The 21,374-nt window shown below is 39.1% G+C and overlaps 1 protein-coding gene across 10 annotated transcripts in view; it reads right to left on the minus strand.

Moving 5' to 3' along the window:
* LOC131147962 (CBL-interacting protein kinase 32) overlaps positions 1 to 21,374 on the minus strand; it is an 89,391-nt gene that overhangs the window by 31,646 nt on the left and 36,371 nt on the right. For all 10 annotated transcript variants that reach the window (XM_058097650.1, XM_058097647.1, XM_058097649.1 and 7 more), the window contains 3 exons: positions 10,644 to 10,697; positions 10,435 to 10,560; positions 10,251 to 10,340 (listed from right to left, as the gene is read on the minus strand). In XM_058097650.1, coding sequence (XP_057953633.1) covers positions 10,251 to 10,340; positions 10,435 to 10,560; positions 10,644 to 10,697 — 270 coding nt within the window. The remainder of the gene's footprint in view (positions 1 to 10,250; positions 10,341 to 10,434; positions 10,561 to 10,643; positions 10,698 to 21,374) is intronic.

The following is a 21,374-nucleotide window of genomic DNA, read 5'->3' on the forward strand; positions in this document are numbered from 1 at the left end:
AATACTAGTATGAGGGTTAGTAAAAGATGCACTAAGATAAGATGCACCGATGCTGCTCTACAATCCTAATTCCTAGCAGTACTCTCCTCACAAGCATATTTTGTGAAATGGCATAATGAAGAAATGGCATAATGAAACAAGTCTAGACTGTGTGGAAGTCCAATATTGTCTCTCACCGAAATAATTGTCTTACAAACAATAGCCATCGGCAACTACTCAATGGCCGGAGCATTCTGGTAATTGGTAGGCAAGTTCAATAATCTCATGAGAATAGGATTCTTCATCTCTCCTAATTACCTCTTTAAGACCATTGAGAAACCTAGTGATTGTGTAACAAGATCCTCCACAAGAACGCTACGAAGCATAAGCTCCTCAAGACAATCCATAATATAACCAATCACAGTTGGGGTAGGGTTATGATTCAAGAGTTGCCAAATAACTAATTTTTATAGGAAGAGAGAAGGTATTTCTCCTTCAATCTCTATCTCATGACCTCCTAAGGGGTTTCTTAAATCTAGTAGGTTACATTAAGCATTTATCCAATATTTCTTAGCTCATTTAACCAACTCAATTTTGGGAAAAAGAACTTTCAGCTCACCTCTCACGTAGTACCATTCAAAATAGCACTCCATCTTTTGTCCAACATAAGAAGGTACTACGATCTAATTTTCTATCATATTGTATGTATGCACTATAGCCTTGACCCTTTTAAGGATATCCCCTAAATTCTCCAACTCATGCCTTTGTGGATGTTGACATGCCTAGGATTATGCTGGTCAATCATATCAAAACTAACTTCTTCAACCCTAGACTTTTGACTTGAGGTTGAATAGGAAGAATAGATCTACTAGATGATAGGGGCCTTACAAGAACTTCAAGAGTGGGGAGAATACTTTAGACTAACTTTACAAAATATGAAGAGTTGTTAGACTAACTGATTTATCTAGGTTTACTACAATAAGATGCTTACCCAACAACTTAAGGACTTGTGCAAATTTGTTTATTGAGTTGCTCTAAACATTTTCCTATAGAGTCTTGGAAAGTGTCTAAATGGACACAGGGTTTTTCAATTTGTACAAGTTTAATATAAGTCGGTTTGGTGATCTTGTTAGTGATCATAGAAAAAGGAAATCAAATGCAATTAAGAAAGACAGAACTTTTTTACTACAATGCGCACACATACACAAAAGAGTCAATGAACTTAATACAAATGATTTGTCATAGTTCAATATTATACATAAAAGAGGCTAATGGTATGAAGACGCAAGCAAACAATCAATCTAAGGTATTCAAATGAAAAGCAGGGGCAACATTTTTCTGTTTTTTTTTTTTTATTAGAAGCTTCGAACTTGCAGCTTTACTAATTGTCTTAATCATCTTATCATTGATCAAGTTTAATGAGAAAATTTCTAACCTTATTAAAGTGCCATAAACACATCCTCACAATCACACAGAGTTGCTCCTGCATTTCTCACTCAATATTCAGCTTTTAGCAATTTTTTGTTTTATCTCTAGCAAAAATCCACCAATTTCTCCCAGATGACCCAAAAAATAATGCAATAAGACCAGAATATTCATGCTGACATAAGTTCTCCAAAATGTGTACCATAAACTGCCACTCCAATGGCTTGTGAGCAATGTCAATATCTCAAGAAGCAAAGCCAAAATACCATGGCTTGGGTGAATTTCTCGCAGTATAGAAAATATTTTCAAGTTTTGAGGTCAACCACAGATGTGTCAGCTGTGCGTGAGGAGCACAAATTCCCAATAAAGACTTTCCATGAAAATAAAAAACACGAAGTGGTGGCGGCAAGTAGATTTCACTTGTCCATCTCTTCTTCTGAAATGAATAATAAAACAAGTCCTCCTCTTCTCCCCCCCCCCCCCCCCAAAGTCCTGTCATCTTCTCCTTCAGAACTGAGGTCAATGGAGAAAACTGATTGCCGGTTTCTACCCCAAAAAAGAACTCCCAGAAAATTTAAAATACTTTCCTGCATCCTGCCGAATAATCACATGGAATTAGGATTCCTAATAGTAAAGAATCCTCCACCATCTCTGTGATTACGTAAAGTTCCCTTTCCCGAATCCCACCTCTTTGTTGGAGCTCCCCTAGTTGCATCAGTGAAGGTGATGTTATGCAGAAGTCTTGAAGCACGCTGCTGCTTTCACTCTTCTCAATTGGCCTAAAATGCAAGAAACTGCAATTGGAGCATCTGTAGCTGCCACTAGTGCGTTTGGAGGATTCATTTGTGTTGACAGAAGCTCCAACAGAGCAGCGAGAAAGGCCCTCCACCCATTTTTCTGATCTCCCTCAGGAATGCGCACATCTTGAAATCTTCCTCTATTCTCCTTCAAGCAAATACATCTTCCTCTTCTTTTTTTTAATAATCTTGAGGCTAACTCTATCCCCTGTTTTTCAGAGGCTTAAACCTCTTCAACCTGCAGCAATCCCATTGCTGGCCTCACAAACTACCCCCATCAGCCTCAGAGCCCACACCAGCTCCTCTTTCTCCATCACTACAAAAGAAACATGTCTCCCGGCAAATTCTGTGATGCGATATGTTAAGGAATCCAATTTGTTTATGGAAACCACCTTCCTTTCAATTCTAAAAGTCACATAGCCTTGCATCCCTACTTTGAAAATGAGAAGTGCAGCTTGAAGATCGACTTGGGCTATTTTCAATGGCGTACGGATTCAATGGTGGTGGATGAGAAGACTAGTAGATACGATGTAGACTGTTGCCGGTATTAGTTGAGTGAACTCTGAAGTCCAAAGAAGAGTGGTTGAAGGGATCTACAAGTCTCTGAAGATGTTTGAGAGTTCTCTAGTGAGCGAATGGCGGTTGACTAGAAGATTGGTAAATGTGATGTAGGTTGCCAATAGTAGAAATCGAGAGATCTCTAATGTCCAGGGAAGATGCGAGCGTCTAAAGAGAGAGTATTCGTTGGGCGAAATAACTTTCTGGTAGTACGAGAGAGGTGAGGTTTGGTTACTGTGATTTTATTGATGCTTGGGTTTTATATTTGGTTTAGGGTATCATGGGGAAGAGGTTTTAGAAAATAGGAGTTAAGAGGGAGGGGAGAGGTGGAACTTGCCATGATCGCTATCTCGGAGGAGGGAGATGCCAAGAGGAGAGCATAGCATTGCGCAAAAGGTCTAGGCTTTTAGCATTGCCACGTAAAAAAACGTAGAAAATCAAACTCTTGATTATCTGTCTATATTTGATGGATTTAGAAGAGCAGCAGAAGATTTTTGGAGAGGAGTAATGGAAGGAATTGGAGGATCAGCACATGAGGGGGAATCAAAAATCATTAATGAACTCAAAATAGATTCATCCAATAAGGACCCTGCACTAGAGAAATATGTCCCTTTGAAAAAGGTGACATCGGCGCTGATATATTTCTTTTGAGTGTGGTAAACATAATATCTATGACCTTTTTGAGTTCTCAAATACCCAACAAAGACACATTTGATAGCACAAAGAGAGAACCTGTCCTATCCAGCATGTGAAGCAAGAACAAAATATGTGCAACCAAAGACACGAGGGCATGGACACAGAACATGGATGTTTCTAGATACATGATGGAGAAGGGTATTTGTTCCCGTAGAACACTGGAGGACATCCTATTGAGCAAAAAAAAAGATGTAAGAAGAGCATTGGTCCAAAAAGTTTTAGGAACATGCACATAAAGGAGGAGTGCCGTGCTATGTCAAGCAAATGTCTATTTTTCCTTTCAGCTACTCCATTCTACTGAGGGGTATGCATACAAGTTTAATGAATAATCCCTTTGGGCAAGCAAAAAGATTGAAGCTCATTTTGAACAAATTCAAGTGCATTATTAGATTGAAAAAATTTCAAATACCAATGCCAAAATGAGTTTTTATTTCTTGGTACAATTGAGTAAATACATTCAAAAGTTTAGACCTATCATACAAAATATCCAAGTTATACACAAAAAATCATCCATAAATATTAATGCCCAGTCAAATTCTTGACTCCACATGCACCAAAAATATCTAAATGAATAAGAAAAAACAATGATTTACTATGAGACTCAATTCTAGACAGAAAAGATGTCCTAACATGCTTTCGCAACTAATATGTAGTACACTCAAGAACTTGTGGTTTTTGAAGGGATGGATAACCCAAACAAGCGTGCCATTGATCAAGAGAAACATCATGAGTAGAAATTGAGGAATCGGTATGACAAGAACTGGATAGACCACCACCATCATTGAAATAGTACAAGTTGTCCTTCTCAAGTCCTTCACCAATCCCCTTCTTCGTCTGGAGATCCTGAATAACACAGCGAGAAGAAATGAAGGTCATTAAACAGTTATTAGATTTTGTTCGTTGACTAACTGATAATAGGTTCAAGGGAAATGTAGGCAGACATAAGTCTGAGGAAAGAGGCATGCAAGGAAAGGAGAGAATATTGCCACAACTGCAAACCAGTGTCATTGAACCATCAGCAAGAGTAATTTAGTGTGTCAAGTATTGATTTTCAAGGATTGAAATAAATTAGGACTGCCTGTTATATGGGAGGAGGCACCAAAATCAATAACTCAGGGTGAAGAGGATGAAGAGGCAAGAAGTCAGGTTGTACCTGCATTGGCCACAATAGCATTAGAAGCAGAAACCACAACAGGTAGTTGGAGGATCCAACCAATTTGATGGCTGTGATCTATACAATAACAGTATCAGCCGAAGCTCTCTTTAGAGGCCATCAAAACCATTCCCTATACACTACAATTAGCACTCAGCAGACACGAGTCTCGGGCATGAATAATGCAGCAACTATGGAGAATCAGGCAGCACACACAAGCACAATGGGCACTTAGTAAACTACATGGTAGCACAGCAGCTGCAGGAATTGTTGCTGGTAGCAACTAGAAGAAAGAGCAAAGTCCTTGAACCAATTGAAACCACCAGCAACTGAAATAAAATTGCAAGCAAACAAGCAAGCACGAACACATAAAATTGAAACAGCTTCATCATGCAAACACCAGCCAGAACAACAGAACAGCTCATGCTGTATACCCAAAACAGAGCATAACTGCTTCACATCAGCAAACCACCACAAACAGAAAGCATCCTATCAAGGATGCTGCACACTGCACAGCCAAACCACAATGAAAAAGGGTCACTAAGTGACTATCAAACCAACCAGAAAATCAGATTTGAGAATTAATTAGGGGAAGATAAGAGAAAAAATAAATAAAAACAGAGTATCTAAAGAAACAGCTATGAAAAATCAGATTTAGAGGTGTTGTAAGGTTAGAAATGGAGGAGAGAAAAAGAGAAATAGAGAAGAAGAGAAGAAGAAAGCAAGAGAAAGGAGGCAGCAGTTTCCTGGAGACTTGTGTACGGCTCCAGGTCTGCCTTCTTATATATTAATAATAATAAGTCTTAAAGACAAAAGTAACCCCACTCACACAGCCTAAATGCTGAAATAACCTATTCTCTTCTAACATGTTTCTACTTTTCATAACTAGATAAGTAGGAGACCGTTCGTACACCATTGGCACAGAGAGTAGTCCAACAGCAAACCTTCGTAATTTATGAATCATGAAGTTAATATTTTATATGCAAAAAAATGATTTATTTCTTATCAGATTAATATACGTAGCAGATTATCAAAGAAGTGGAGGGACATCAAGCATTCAAGTGTTGAATGTCTTGATGCTCTCCCACCATCATCATCTTCCAGCGAGCTCATGAGCATAGCAGCCATCTCCTAATCCTCTAACCTAAATCTATACTACCAGAAACTCCTAATCCACCATCAGAAAACTCTCTTCGTCTGCAAGAAACTTCTCATCTACCACTAGAAACGTCCAACGCCACTTTTTTAACCATTCACATATAACCATTACCTCTTTATCCAACGTCACTCGTAACCTAAATCTATACTACCAGAAACTCCTTGTCCACCATCAGAAAACTCTCTGTCCACCAGAAACTTCTCGTCTACCACCAGAAACATCCAATGTCACTTTTTAACCATTCACAGAAAACCATTACCCCAATATCCCCTGCGCTGACATCCTTCCTCGAATCAGTGATGTCGTCGAGTCGATTGAGCATGTCTTCTAATCAAGTTTGTTCCTCTGGAAAAAGCTCAACTTCGAGACTCTATTCTGAAAGTTTTCTTAGCAAGAGAGGAAAAACAAAGAAGAAAAAATAAATAAGTAAATAAATAAACAAGCAAGAAAAAAATCTTAGGAGTGGGGCTGGGAAGTTGAAGAAGAAACAGAAGGGTGTTGTTTGAGTTTCCACCATGTCAATTTCAGTCAAAATAGATAGAAAGATTTTCTCTTTTGAATGGATACCAATGTCACGAGCTCCAAGAATGATGGAGCAATCTGGGAAAAAACTATCTCGTTGTGCATTGCTAGATAACAAGGTCCAATAGACCCAAGAATAATACTCAGAATTTAGACCCAAGAATAATACTCAGAATTTGGATGCAGAACACCAATTTTCCTTGGTTAAAAAAAAACAAGAAGAAGAAGAAGAAGAAGAAGAAGAATAAGATGAAGAACAAATTCGGGCGGATGATTGTTGTCGAGAAACTGCCATATTATGAGGGAATATTTCTTTGAGAAATCCAGAGGGTAAGGAAGCCTTGGTGGGTGAATCTGTGTCGAACAAATTCGGGTGGATGATCGTTGTCGAGAAACTGCTGTATTATGAGGAAAGATTTTCTTTGAGAAATCCAGAGGGTAAGGAAGCTTTGGTGGATTTTTTGCAACTCGCTGAAAGGAGACAAAGGCAGAATGCGACAGAATATTCAGAAAACATTGGGTTTGTCATGTAGAAAGTGTGGTTCTGTTGATATAAAGAAGTGAGAAGGGAAAAGCATCGTGTATAATGGGCTACTCAATGAGCCTAGTTATTCAAAGATGGTAAAGAATGGAGTTCCTAATGATCGGACATGGGAGCAAATCTAGTCAGAAAATTCAGAAAGATAAGCCCCACAATTCGGAAAGACTAAACTTGGGTGCGAGAGATTCTCAGGCATTTAAAAGGCCCAAATCTTATTCAAATTTTGAAAATTATTTTCCTAAAACCACTGCAGTTAAACTTGTGTGGAAAATAATTGAAATGACAATCTTTGAAGCCTTCTTTTCTGGTAGGCCCAACAGAGCTTAGATGGGCTGGATCAGCGGGCTTAGCTTGGGTGGAAAAAGAAAAGCCCAGTATAAATGACAACACAGAGTTGACGAGACAGAGTTGAATGAGGAATTTTGCTTGGCTGATGCAGGCTTGGCTGATGCAGGCCTGGAAATGCTACATCCGAGTGAAACGGACAAAGAGGGTTTGCCAAAGACACTACTGAAGTCAAATAGCAATGTGGAGATGATAGAGAATTCCAAGGGGGAAGAAGAACCTGCGAAGATGGATAGATGCAACCTTTCAACCAGTATAGGAGAACCGCAGATAGCATGAAAGTTAAGAAACGAAAATCTACTGCTGATTTGCTGGAGAAACCAGTGAATTCGAATAGGAATATGGTGATGTTAGAGAGTTTGAAGGGGGAGGAAGAACCCGAGAAGATGTATCAATATGCAACCTCCTGACCAGTAACTGAGAATCACAGACAGCACTGAAAGTCAAGAAAGTAAATCTGCAGCTAATTTTCAATTCTTCAGAACAAAAAAAATGGAGCTGGGTTTGTAGCAGAAAATCCAGAGCATGCAAATAAGGAAGACCTAGAAAAGAAGACTGAGATAATGCAAAAAATTAAGGAAACTACAGCACAATCTTCTACGGACAAACAGAGCTGCAAACTGCCAGACTTTGACACTGAATTGGAATATTGGGATGAAGAAGATAATAATTTGCTTCCGCAACAGATTCAGGAATTCAAGTAGGCTTGTCTGGTCTCCTCAGCTGAAATATCTGGAAAATTCACAAGTTCCTGAGGATCTCAATAACTGTTTGGATGATAATCAAAGTGAAATCTCAAAGCAGGAGACACCTCTGAAGGAAGCAGAGACTTTTAATAGGTCTACTTATTCTGGACAATTCAGTAAGATTTTTTCAAGCTTCTCTATAGGTCTAGGAAATCGTTTTGATGAGGAAGCTATGGCTGATGAAAATCATATAGATAGTTCCTTTTGTAGCCAATTTCTATTCCATTCTGTGACTGAACATAAATCTGAAATTGATACTTCTATTACTTGCAATAAGTTAATTAATTCTAGCAAAGGTATCTTACCTACACCTGTCGCTGACTGTATTGAAAAGAATTACCTTCCTTGCCAAAGAGAATTAGAGATCCTATAGGAAGGACCTTAACTCTTATCCACGAGGAGATGAGATGGACAGTCAAGAGCCACAGTGTTCCCTTTGCACTGTTCACTTTCATCTGAGGAGAAGAGTGATCAATCTTCCTTCCTCCACCAGTGTAATTTCCCTTCTAGGAAGACTCAAGAACCTACCTGCTTCCAAATCATTACATTGGACAGGCCCCTTACTACTCCCCTCTCACCCCCATTAATTACCACTGAAAAAGAATCATTCTATAAACAACCCTAATCCAATTCCTCTAGTTAACTCCAAACCTTTTCTTCTAAGCACCCTATCCAAGAACTCCTAACCAACTCTACCATAAGCCTTCTCAAAAGTCCAATTTGAACACAATGGGTAAATTTACAGCTGGAGGTTCATTAACAAATTTATCCCTTGCTTATGTCAAGCAAACACTGTACCTAATAGCTTAAGTTGTCAGGTTGTAGGCCAACGACGTCTATTTAGCCCTAACAACCCTGCACCCTTGCCCCAAAAAAGACACACACTGTCCAACATGGAGAAAGAAACAAACAATAATATAACTGTTACACAGAATATGATATTTTTTAACAACATAAAATAAATATGGGCAATAAGACTAGATCGTAGGACCTTCTAGCAACCATGGCTACCTAGCTTTTGTTAGGTTGTCCAACAACGTATATCAAGCCTTAACGTCTTATTCCTTTGACAAAGTTTGAATTGGGAAATGATGTCCATATTTACTTTTAGGAGGTATTTGGATGAGGTATTCTGCTTCGATGCTTACTTTTGCTCATCCATATCATATCTGTTTCCTTCTAAATCCATGTTGTGATTCTGTTTCTTGGGATTTTCATATTTGAAGGGATATAAGTGACAAGTTAGAGCTGCTTTCCTCTTTGCTTGTTTTATAGGGTCACCATATCTCCAAGAAGAGAGAAATTAGGCTGTGATTTTGAATTATTCAGGTGAATATTCTTGTGATTCTCATCTTAGTCACTTTATCAGGAATAAAGTGTCCTTTCCTTTGCATATGGGAGGCTAAAAAGTCCCTACTAACATTAAACCGTTTTGTTTGGTTGGTGGCCCTTGATAGAGCTAACACCAACAATATACTGCAGGGTAGGAAGCATTCAAAGGTTCTGTCCCCTGATGTGCACCCTATGTAGCATAGCAGTTCCACGTAATCTTTCATGTTCAGTTTTTGGGTTATTTGGGGAGGCTTGGGTGTGTCCAGATCCAGTGGAGGAGCTTTTGAATATTTCTTTTACAGGATTTGAGAAAAGTAAGGATTGTTGCAGGTTGTGAAGGGTTTTTTTTTTTTTTGGCAGTTTTGTGGGGGATTCGATTGAAACAGAATGCTGCATTTGGCATCTATTTGAGCTTTTAGTGTGTGCTGTTTCTAGAGCTATTGTTTTGAAGATGTTAAGCGTGTTTGGAAGGATTTTTTGAGCTGATTGTATTTCATTCTGTTGTTTCCTGATTGAGGATTCCTTGTCCTCTTACTTGTCAATTCTCCTTTATATTCTAATAAATATTCTTTTTCCATTAAAAAAAAAAAGCGCAATAAAAGATACCAAAGGAAAGTTATTCATAACTGAAATGGACTGCAGACGTGGACCATAACACCCACTTACGCCCATAAAATTTTTATTTCTTCAGCTTACTATTTCTTGAGTTTCTTATACTCTGCAATAGAATCAATTTCAAGATGCATTGCATTACACTGTATAAACACATTATTGAAGCTATATACTAGGAAATAGGAAAAATTGCAGTATTTAAGTCCTGCAAGTTTCATTTATTTGCTTTTGATTTAGTTCATAGTGAAGTAGAGAGGAGAGTTTCATTATAAACTTCACCAAGCACCAATAAATGAATTTTGAAAAGGCAAGTTTACATTTACAAGTTGGAAGGTGTAATCTTTACAAAGCTAAAAGCAAAAAATTTAGAAATAAATGGACTTACAGTCAAGGGGTTGGGATCCAAGATTCGAGTAATCAACTTTTTGGCACCAAAAGACAGCCAGGGGGGGAAAGTAAATTCAGCAGCTGAGATCTGCATGAAGAGACAATGACACTAATAAACAGATAAAACTGAAGAATAAGAGAATTCTTCAATGAATTTACAAAAATAAAAGTAAAACGCTCACCTTTTTATACAGGTACACAAGATTCGAATCATCGAATGGCAAGTATCCTGCAAGCAATACAAAGAGTATGACACCACATGACCACAAGTCAGCAGTAGCCCCGTCATAACCTCTATCATTTAGGACCTAGAAAGAAAGAGAGCACATTATTAAAGATATAAACACAGAAGGTACCAAATTAGTACAATTAAACAGTAGCCTGCACACACCTCAGGAGCAACATAGTTGGGAGTTCCACAAGTGGTGTGAAGCAAGCCATCATCCTGCACATTAGCATTAGAATCATAACTAATAGCATATATAGGTCTTGATTGTAACACCAATATCCCTTTTGAGTTCTAAAATACACAAAAAAGATGCATTTGACCACACAAACAACCAAATTAGCCTGAGCAAAATACTAAACATGAAAATGTAGGTGCACCCAAAAACACAAAGCATGACAAGAAACATAGGCAGAGAAGTTCGTTTTCCCCCAAAAGGCACAATAGGGTATCCTATTGATTAGAAATGCAGTGGGAATACATAAATATATATATATATATATATATATATATAGGAATATGCATATGAAAAAGCAAAAAGATCATCCAATATCAAGCAAATGTCTATATTCCTTTTAACAATGCCATAGAACAATAAAAACGCATTTTGAAAAATAATCCATCTATCTCAGATAAAGAATTCAATCCAACTTTGTATAAGTTCAAGCACATTGTCAAAATGGAAAATCTTAAAAATGATGCCAAACTAGCTTGTTATGTGAATATAAAATTGGACAAAAATTAGCAGTGTCTTGCGAATAGGAACACTCACAAGAAAAAACATGGCAATGATTAGAAGGAAAATTAACTTAATCCACCTTCAAAAAAAATTGATGGGTATGAAATGTCTGATTCTCAAAATGGAGCTACATGAGGAATCCTAGGGTTTTGAATGTAGCCAGCACTGCTCTAACGCTGGCCTAGCAGTACTCCGATGTTGACACTATTTTTGCAATGGCTTTCTCTCACGTTGAAAAACCTTCTTATCAGTTATCACCCATATCAATATCGTCTACTGTCATGGGGCTAATAGCTATGGTGGGCGTTCGTTCAGTTCAGGTCGAAGGGAAATCCTTCGACCTGAGATTGGATAGAGTGGTAAGGTGGTAGCTTTGTTCATTCTTGAGAAGAATTGAATACGCAATCGATGGGTAAGACTTTCACTGACTGCTGCAACACAGTTCTTGCAGGGATTTTTGTCTCTTGATGGAAGGTCAAGCAAGGGTATTCGAAGATCTCAGGTTGGTTTCCCTGAACACTGTGGTGATACATGCGACAATGGCAGGTAAGTTCTTGGAAATAGGGCATGGCTGGAGTGGCAAGAGATACTCTATATTTGTTCCCAAAGGGTCCAAAGGCAATGAATGACTTCATTTTGGGGTGGGGAAGAATTCAGTGTTCTGGTAAACTCTCTTCATCCCATCACTAATGGTGTCAGGAGTAATAATAACCTTTCGAGGAGTCAAGTAGTTTCAGGTAAAAGAGTTGATTTTGTTGCTTGTGTGAATTCTAAGGGTAAGTCAGAGGTGGTGCGTGTTCATTGTGGGGGGGAGATGCAAGAGGGGCTAAGTCCAGTGATGGCTGAGGAGCTGAGTCCAGTGGCAGCTGCAGGGCTGAGTATTCCAACAAGGATTCTGATTGAGGAGCTGAGTCCAGAGGCAGCTAGGGCTTCCTGCTTGGACGAAGGAGTGATGAAGATTGGATGGGTTAGGCCTGGGTCTCTGATGATAACGATAGACCTGGGCTGGCTGTTTGATAGCAACATAGGCCTTTTAAAACAGATTTTGGGCCTTTTGAGTTAAGGAGTCCAAAATCAGAATTTTGATCCTCCTTTGAGCTTGTTTAATGAGAAAGTAAGCAATCTAGAAGCCTCAGTTGGACCAATTGAATGGGCAGGCCCAAAAGATTACTCCTAATGGCGTTTATAGTCCAGATGAAAGCCAGGTTCCTAATCTGAATGCAGCACATAGTCCTGTTAAATCCTGTGAGGTGGAAGAACTTCAGCTTCCTCCGAAGCAGAAGCAAGATGCAACTGCATCAGCGAGAATCAGCCAACATCAAATCAGACCCATAGTGATCAAGAGGATAGGAGTAGTTGTTCTGATAGCAGAAAAGAGAAGGAGGTGAGTATAGAAAGGTCAGTTTCTAAAGATTCAATTAATATTATTGAGGGTAATTATTTTCCTGTTCAGAAAAGTATGCTAGTAGGCAGGGTTCTGAGAATGTAATTGGGGGGGATTCATCTAAGAATATAAATTGTTGTGAGAATGAAATTAAGGATTTTATTCTGAGATCTGAAGGAATGTCAGATGGTGAGACAGCTAATTCACAATAATCAGATAGATCAAAAGGTTTATGTTCAGCGTAAGAAAGTGCAAAGGGGTTTGGAATTGAGAAAACATCTTGAAGAAATTTGAGAATCATCTAGTAAAACCACAAACAGATTTTTTAAGAGGGATTCAAAAGGTGAGTTAAGCATAGTGGAGGAGCCAATTGGTGAGAGGGCTAGTAACGGCAAGGACAGTAAGAGATGGGAGGATTTTTCGGATGTCAATAGTGCATATAGCAGTGATTTTGATTGTGACGGGCTTACTTTTGGATCAAATTTGAGATCAACATGGTTATTCTTCTTATTCTTCTACTAATCACCTTGGGGACTTATTTTATGCCCCACCTCCTCCTTTGGAAGGCTTAGATGGAATTAATATTTTTGAAGATGATGGTCCTAAAGAAGAACATAAGGTGAAGGATAGAATTTTGCCTATTCCAGTTCAAGAAATTTCTAGGAAGGACCTCGAAACTCAGAGTTTGTTGGATGACTTGGGCCTCATGTTGTCTAGTCAAGAAAGAAAGAAAGTTAGGTTTTACAGTGGCAAATCTAAGGTGAAGAAGGCTCAGAGGGAATTAACTAATTTGAAATGTTCCGTGAACCATGATGGAAAGGGATTAAAGAGCCGTTTTCTTGGCTGATTGAAGTAGTTATTATTTTTAAATTTTTTTTATTTTTACTTTATTTTTTTGCTTTTTTCCTGTTTTTGCATTTTCTTTTTCCCCTTTTCTTTTTGAGGATCTAATATCCTTCCTATGATTGTACATTCTCTTTCCTAATATACTTCTTTCATTATCAAAAAAAAAAAAAAAATTAATCTGCCTTCAAGAGATGAAATGGGCAGGGAGAAAACTAGAGAAATTAAGAAATCAGGATTTAAACTTTGGTACACTAGAAAAGAGAAACATAAAAACAGGGTGGGATATTAAAAGAATAAGGAACAAGCTCATAAAATCGAGATAGCTCTAGCCTCTAGGCCTAGAGATAGTAAATCTCATTAGTGTGTATGCTTCCCAAATAGGCTTAGCTGAAAACCTAAAAAGCCAATTTTGGGAGGATATGGATAGTACTACCCAAGGGGACCAATGTCTAAAACGACAATTATAGGTGTTGATTTGAACGGACAGATTGCAAAGGACAATAGAGGTTATGAGAGGATACATGGAGGTCATGGACATAAGAGATAAAAATGGGTTTGGTAATACAATTTTAGATTTTGCCAGTCCTACAATTTGGTTATATTGAATACCTGCTTTATAAAAAGATACAAACATTTAATAACTTTCAAGAGTGGGCAAACTAAAAGCCAAATAGGTTTCTTCCTAACTAGGAAGGGAGATTGTCTATCATGTAAAGATTGTACAATTATTCTAAGTGAAAGTTTGACTACACAACATAGAGTCCTAGTATTATATATATACATACCAAACAATGAAAGAGAAAAGCAACATAAATCAATGTAAGAGGACTAGGTGATGGAGCAAAAATATAGTAAAATTTAAAGATAAAATGATTAAAGAGAGTGAATGGACAATAAGGGATAAGGTAGAGGCGAACACTGTGGAATACAATGGCTAACTCTATCATAAAGATAGTGTTAGAATACCACCTTACCTAAAAGGTTAAGCTACTAAGTTGTAGGCTAACAATTTATGTTCCCCCCCCCCCCCCGGGGCACGTGCCACTCGAGAGCACATGGAGAGATAAACACACAAAAAACAACACCCATTACAAGGAATGCAAAAAAATTTTAAACACCATACAATAAATGCGAGCAACAAGCTAAAACCTAGGACCTCCTTGTAACCAACTTTTATACCATGCTATAATACAGCTTTACCTAGAACCTTAAGTTGTTAGGTTGTGGACCAACAATGTATATCAAGCTCAAATAGCAGAAGAGGTTTTAGGTGAATCTAGAGGAAGATACTAAAGCAGTAAAGGAAGTTGGTGGTAGGATCAAGATGTCCAAAAAGCCATAAAGATAAAAAGAAACTAGTATAAAATATGGTTAAGTTGTAGAAATATAGAAAATCTTGAAAAGCATAAAGAGGCAAGAAAAAAATGCAAAAAAGGCTACTAGCGAAGCTAATCAGAGAGCTTATGATACTTTATATCAATGTTTTAAAAGGCTTAATCAAGGTTCGACTTGAGGCTTGCCTTAAGGCAAGGCATGCCTAAAACGCCTTGAGGCGCAATCTAAAATACCAAATCCCAAAAAGGCTAACGCATTACAAATCGAAGCTTACGCATTTGTCACGGTCCGACTATTTTCACACCCTTGTGAAGGACCATGCGGCGCTAGCCAAAGCACTCTTGTTTAACTAGCCATCCTATCGTTTACCAACATTCATCTACGACGCACTTTCATTAACATTCATTCAGATAGCAGCGGAAACAGTAATCAATTCATGAAAGCCGTGGCAAGCAAGTAGTAAACATTGAAGCGAACGTAATTCATTAACAAATCCTCCGTTGACATGGTGTACTTAGCGAGGGAGGCAAGTAGGCTAAGCACGTTGACAATTGCTAGTGAGTTTTACAATGACTAATGAACACTCACCCTCCCCTAAAGAGGTTCTTATGTAATTATCATCCTGGCACTAGGAAACATCAAAGTGACCAAGGAGTCATACTGCCTTATTTGGCTTACAAAGACTCTACTAGCAGAAAATAACCCTACACTAGTATTTACATGATGGAAACTCATCCTAAGCACACGAGATAAGCGGTCATAGGCAAGTATAATGTCCTGAACAAGCTTAGCTCGTGACATTCTCCCCCACTTATGCGGTCGACGTCCTCGTAGACTTTTGGCGGTAGGTACACTTCAAATTTGTCCATGAGCGGTTAAATATCTTCCGCAAAAATCCAGCTGATTTCTTTGTCATCAAGGCATTTCCACTTCACTAGGAACTTCTGCCACTTCTTCCTTGAGGATGTGAACTTTCTGTCTGCAAGGATCTCTTCAATGTCATGTCTGTCAGGTTGCACAGTCTTCAACTTTGCTCTATTGGACTAACTTCTGCTCAGGTCATTGGTGTTGGCGTTGAATGGCTTAAGGTAGCTGACATGAAACTACGGTCTTCTCCCCTTATCTGCCCACTTCTTCATCTGCTCAGAAGCTTTCCCCAGATAGGCTTGGGCAAACTCTGCATTCTGTCTCCCTTCACTGGTGAAAATGTACGCCCTGGGACTCTTTCGTCTGTACGACTCACCCACTATGTGAGGTAACAGCTGCAGCTGGCCTATAACAAGCTCAAAAGGGCTCTTGTTGGTTGTTGAGCACCTTTGGGCGTTGCCACAGAATGGAGCCACATCAAGTAGTTGTACGTCATTCTTCTGGTTGCCGTTGACACAATGGCCCAAGTACTCATCTAGCAGCTCTCTGAATCTCTTCATCTGTCTGTCTGTCTGTCGGTGAGAATTTGAAGAGATGTCAATATGTGACCTGAATATCCTGAAAAATTCTGTCAAGAAGTTGTCAGTGAACATAAGTCTCAGTCATAAATAATAACTTGGGGAACACCCCAATATTTCACAACAGTCACAAGGAACGGTACTTTGGTGCGACCATGAAAGTACCATACTTCTCCCCCTCCCCCTTGTCTTGTTGGCAAGTGAGACAAGTTTTGGTATAATCAACCACATCATCCTGTGTGTGCGGCCAATAATACCTCCCCAGTAGTCCTGTCATTGGAGTCATTCTCCGTGAATACCCCTCAAGAAACTTCCTGCAGTATTTAGTAAGGCCAAGAAAGGAACGCCACTCCTTCACTGTCGTGGGGATGTTCCGTTCTTGAATCATCCTTACCTTCTCCATACCCCTCCGGATACAACCTTGTTCAACCACTTGACCAAGGAATTTGTTGCTTCGCCAAGCGAAAGAGAAATTCTCCTTCTTCACATCCAGACTGTTTCCCCTCAACTTGTTGAACACCTTTCGTAGATGCTCTTCATGTTTCCTCTGAAACAACACCGATGCTCCTAACAGTGTTTTGGAAGGGCAAACACATCTCGCTTCCAATTCATCAAGTTGCTTCCCCAACTCTACTATCTCTCGAGGCACAATCCAACATGGCCCTTTAGTAGGTGGTTTCACTCCTGATAACAACTCGATCTCATCCTCCACAGTCCGTCGTGAAGGCAAATTCTGAGGCAGCTTATCCGACAACACCTCCTTATACTCAACCAACACCGCTTGGATGGTCGTAGGCTCCCGCTCTTGGCCTACTTTTTTGTCTACCACCACCGTGGCTAGATGTGTCTGCTTACCCTGACCCAATCCCTCATTGAGTTGTATGGCTGAAAGGGACTTCCTGTGGTCTCTTTTCGTTGCAACGACTTGCACCATGCACGAGTGATCTCCCATCAAACACAGGGAACCAGCCGAAGGCATCAACACTGCCCTCGTCCCCCTTAGGAACTCCATTCCTAGAATGACTAGAAAGTCATCCAATGGCATCGCTGTGAAATTCGCATGACCTTCCCACTGTCCAAGCTTCACAGTAACTTGCTTGGCTACTCCCAGAGTAGGCTGGGCTATATAGTTAACTGCTTTCATGCGTCCTGTATCCTTCTCTAAGGATAAGTTGGGTCTCCATGCTTCCAACTGCGAAACAAAATTATGAGTAGCCCCCGTATCCACCATAGCGCGAGTACTCTTCCCATTTATCCTCAAGTCCACAAACATTAACCCTTTTGCTCGTGTAACTTTTGGTGTTTTTTCCTACTTTTCCAATGCGCTCACCAGCCGCACTAAACCCACCCTCGAGGCATCATCCTCTTCCCCATCGTCTTCCACTGCCTGCTCTGCAATGGAAGCCTGTAAAGCATTAAGTGATGCTTTGTGAGGGCACTCAAAAACTCTATGAGGCCCACTACACAAGTAGCACGAAATTTTACTCTTCCCCTTTCCATTGGGTGTGTTGAACCCTTGAGACGACGAAGCTTCCTTTGAGGTTGATGATTTAGAGTCGGCTCCCCCACTCTTGGGTTTGCCGTTCTTGAAAGACTTTCCATTGTTTCCCTCTCCGCCAAACCGTTTGGACGAAACGGTATCATCACCAACGTAGTCACTCAAGCGTTCTGCCGCCACTTGTGCAGTTGACATGTCTTGAACCCTTTGCCTATGAAGTTCAGTTCTTGCCCACGGTTTCATCCCCTCTAGAAAATAGAACAACTTGTCCTTCTCCAACATATCCTGAATATCCAACATTAAAGCAAAAAATTGTTTCACATATTCACTGATCGACCCCGTATGCTTGAGATCTCTCAGTTTTCTCCTTGCATTATACTCAACATTCTCAGGAAAGAATTGAGCCTTGAGTTCTCTCTTCAAGTCTGCCCAACTATCAATTACACAGCTTCCATTTTCAATTTCTCTATACTTGGTACGCACCACAGTTTGGCATCACCAACCAAGTACATGGTCGCAGTATCCACCTTTGCCTGTTCTGAGGCCATCTTCACAACGCGAAAGTACTACTCCACATCAAACAAGAAGTTCTCTAACTCCTTGGCATCTCGGGCACTCCCATACGTCCTGGGTTCTGGCACCTTGGTCTTGCTAACTCCCGGAGTGTTGGAGTTCCCCATAACAAGAACCATCAGATTCACCTTAGCATCCAGATCAGCCATCCGCGATTGCAAAGTTTCAACTGTGTGGCAAAAGTCCTCTGACATGTCGCCTATCAAAGCTGCTTGATGTTTTTGTGATCCCATCATCTCATCAACAAGTTCTCTCATCTGGGCCACCTCCGCGGCCATAGTGTTGGTTGTTGTCTCAACCTGTGCTTCCAGCATGCTGATCCTCTCAGCAGTGTTTGGTGCCATGGTCACTTACCAAAACTTCCCAAATCCAACAACGAAGGCAATCGAATTCACGTAACAGCTCAACCTTGGGCTCTCACCAAGTGTCACCGACTTGGCTCTGATACCAAATGTCACGGTCCGACTATTTTCATACCCTTGTGAAGGACCGTGCGGCGCTAGCTAAAGCACTCTTGTTTAACTAGCCAGCCTATCGTTGACCAACATTCATCCACGACGCACTTTCATTAACATTCATTCAGATAGCAGCAGAAACAGTAATCAATTCATGAAAGCTGTGGCAAGCAAGCAGTAAACATTGAAGCAAACGTAATTCATTAACAAATCCTCCGTTGACATGGTGTACATAGCGACGGAGGCAAGTAGGCTAAGCACGTTGACAATTGCTAGTGAGTTTTACAATGACTGATGAACACTCACCCTCCCCTAAAGAGGTTTTTATGTAATTATCATCCTGGCACTAGGAAACATCAAAGTGACAGAGGAGTCATACTGTCTTATTTGGCTTAAAAAGACTCTACTAGCAGAAAATAACCCTACACTAGTATGTACATGATGGAAACCCATCCTAAGCACACGAGATAAGCAGTCATAGGCAAGCATAATGCCCTGAACAAGCTTAGCTCGTGACACATGCCTAAAACACCTTGAGGCTCAATCTAAAATACCAAATCCCAAAAAGGCTAACGCATTACACACTGAAGCTTACGCATTTGTACAAAAAGGCACGCCTTTTGCGCCTTTTCACTTGAGAGTTACGCATTTTGGGTGTGCAATTCTCAAGTAAGATTTGGCTAGAAAATATTGATTCCATGTTTATATAAAAAGAATGTTATAACATAAGTTGATTTCTAAAACTCTTGAACCTCAACCTTTTCAAAAAAATTGAGTTGTATCTTAGGTCTGGAAAAATAATTTGAACTTTGTAATGTTATAGCTATCTCTTGTCATAATTTATGTAATGAATTTAAGCAATTTTTTTTTTAAATGGCCAACAAATAGTTTGCAAATTATATTTGATTTTTTTTATTTACATTATATTTGTGATTTTCTTAATTTTTTCTTTATTATTAAAATATATAACTTATTTACATATTTTTATCTAAAAATAAAATCTCAAAAGGCTTATGCCCCAACGCCTTAAGGCTTACACCTCACCTCTTAAGGGTTAGAGCGCCCCGCCTTACGCCTTAGCCTTTTAAAACATTGCTTTATATACTAGACTAGATACAAAAGACGAAGAAAGAGACATTTATAAACTTGCTAGAGCTAGAGAAAAAAAAATGCAAAGATTTAGGTAACATAAAAATGTATAATGGACGAGAACGATAATGACATAATCAATGAAGAAGATAGTCGTTCATGTCCTTGGATCCCTCAGGGTTTTATTCCTGCAAATCTTTTTGTGAGTTTTTTACTAGCTCTGGTTTTCCGTTTCCTCTCTATAAAACTGTCTGAAAGGCCAAAGTACCCTCTAAAATCAAAGCCTTTATCTGGCTCGCTGTGTTTAATAGGAATAACACTGATAACTTGCTACATATTAGAAGACCTTTGAAGGCTCCATCTCTAGACATGTGTACTTCATTTTAATTGCTCTGAAACTGCTTTGCATTTTTTTTACATTGTCATTTTTCCTGGAGGATTTCGAACAAGTTATTTAATTATTTTAGGGAATGCTAGATTTGCCCAAAGACACTGGAGGAGTTTTTGGAAATTCAGTTTGTTAGTTTTGGCAGGAAAAAGGAGGGTAAAGAGTTATGGATTTGTGCCTTATTTGCTGTAAATTGTGGTATGTGGATGGAATGAAACATGCGCATTTTTTCTGGAAAGATGTTGTCTCTTTTATTGGTTTGGGAAAAGATTCAACATTTGGCTTCTCTTTGGTGTGTGGGTAATGGGAACTTCAAGAAGATGCGTTTTTTAGATGCTCAGCATAATTGGCTTTCCTTGTTGAAATGATAAGGCCTGCTGATTTTTTAGGTTGTTTCTAATGTTCCTTTTGTTTTATCTTTCTTTATTTTCCTAGGGTTACTCAAAATTTTGAAAGGAGATGCTTTACTCTCTCCTTGTGCACTCCTATTCTATCAATGAAATTCTTTTGTTATTAAATGAAAACCAAACTGAAAGCTTAAGCATGGAAGTGATAATTGAGAGTACTAAAAATAGGAGATTTATTCGCAAAATTAGAGTCCTTGGAGTTAAGATGGCTTTAAAGAAAATGAAAAGCGAGAAATCGTAGGACCAAATAACATATCAATTGAAGTTTGGAAATGTTTAGGGGACAAAAGAAGTATATGGTTAACTTATCTATTCAACACTATTATAAAAACCAAGAAAATGTCGTAGGAATGGAGGAAAAGCATATTAAATACCTTTATACAAAAAAAAAGGCGATATTCAAAATTGTACTAACTATCGGGGAATTAAGATTATAAGTCATACAATGAAACTAGGGAAAGGGTAATTAAATAAAGAATAAGATTAGAAATGAGAGTTTTAGAGAATGAATTAGCATTTGCATATGGTGTTTATTGACCTAGAGAAAGCCTACAAGTACGTAAGGGAAGTTCTTTGGTGGGTTTTAGAAAAGAAGGGAATTTGCAGAAGATATACTAAGGTCGTTAGGGATATGTTTGATAGATGAACGACTAGCATTAGGACAATAGGAGGGCGATCTAGAAAATTTTCAATCACAGTAGGCGTATATCAAGATTCTACTTTGAGTCCTTATCTTT

This window comes from Malania oleifera, chromosome 2 (genome assembly GCF_029873635.1).
Source record: "Malania oleifera isolate guangnan ecotype guangnan chromosome 2, ASM2987363v1, whole genome shotgun sequence".
Lineage (NCBI taxonomy): Eukaryota > Viridiplantae > Streptophyta > Magnoliopsida > Santalales > Ximeniaceae > Malania > Malania oleifera.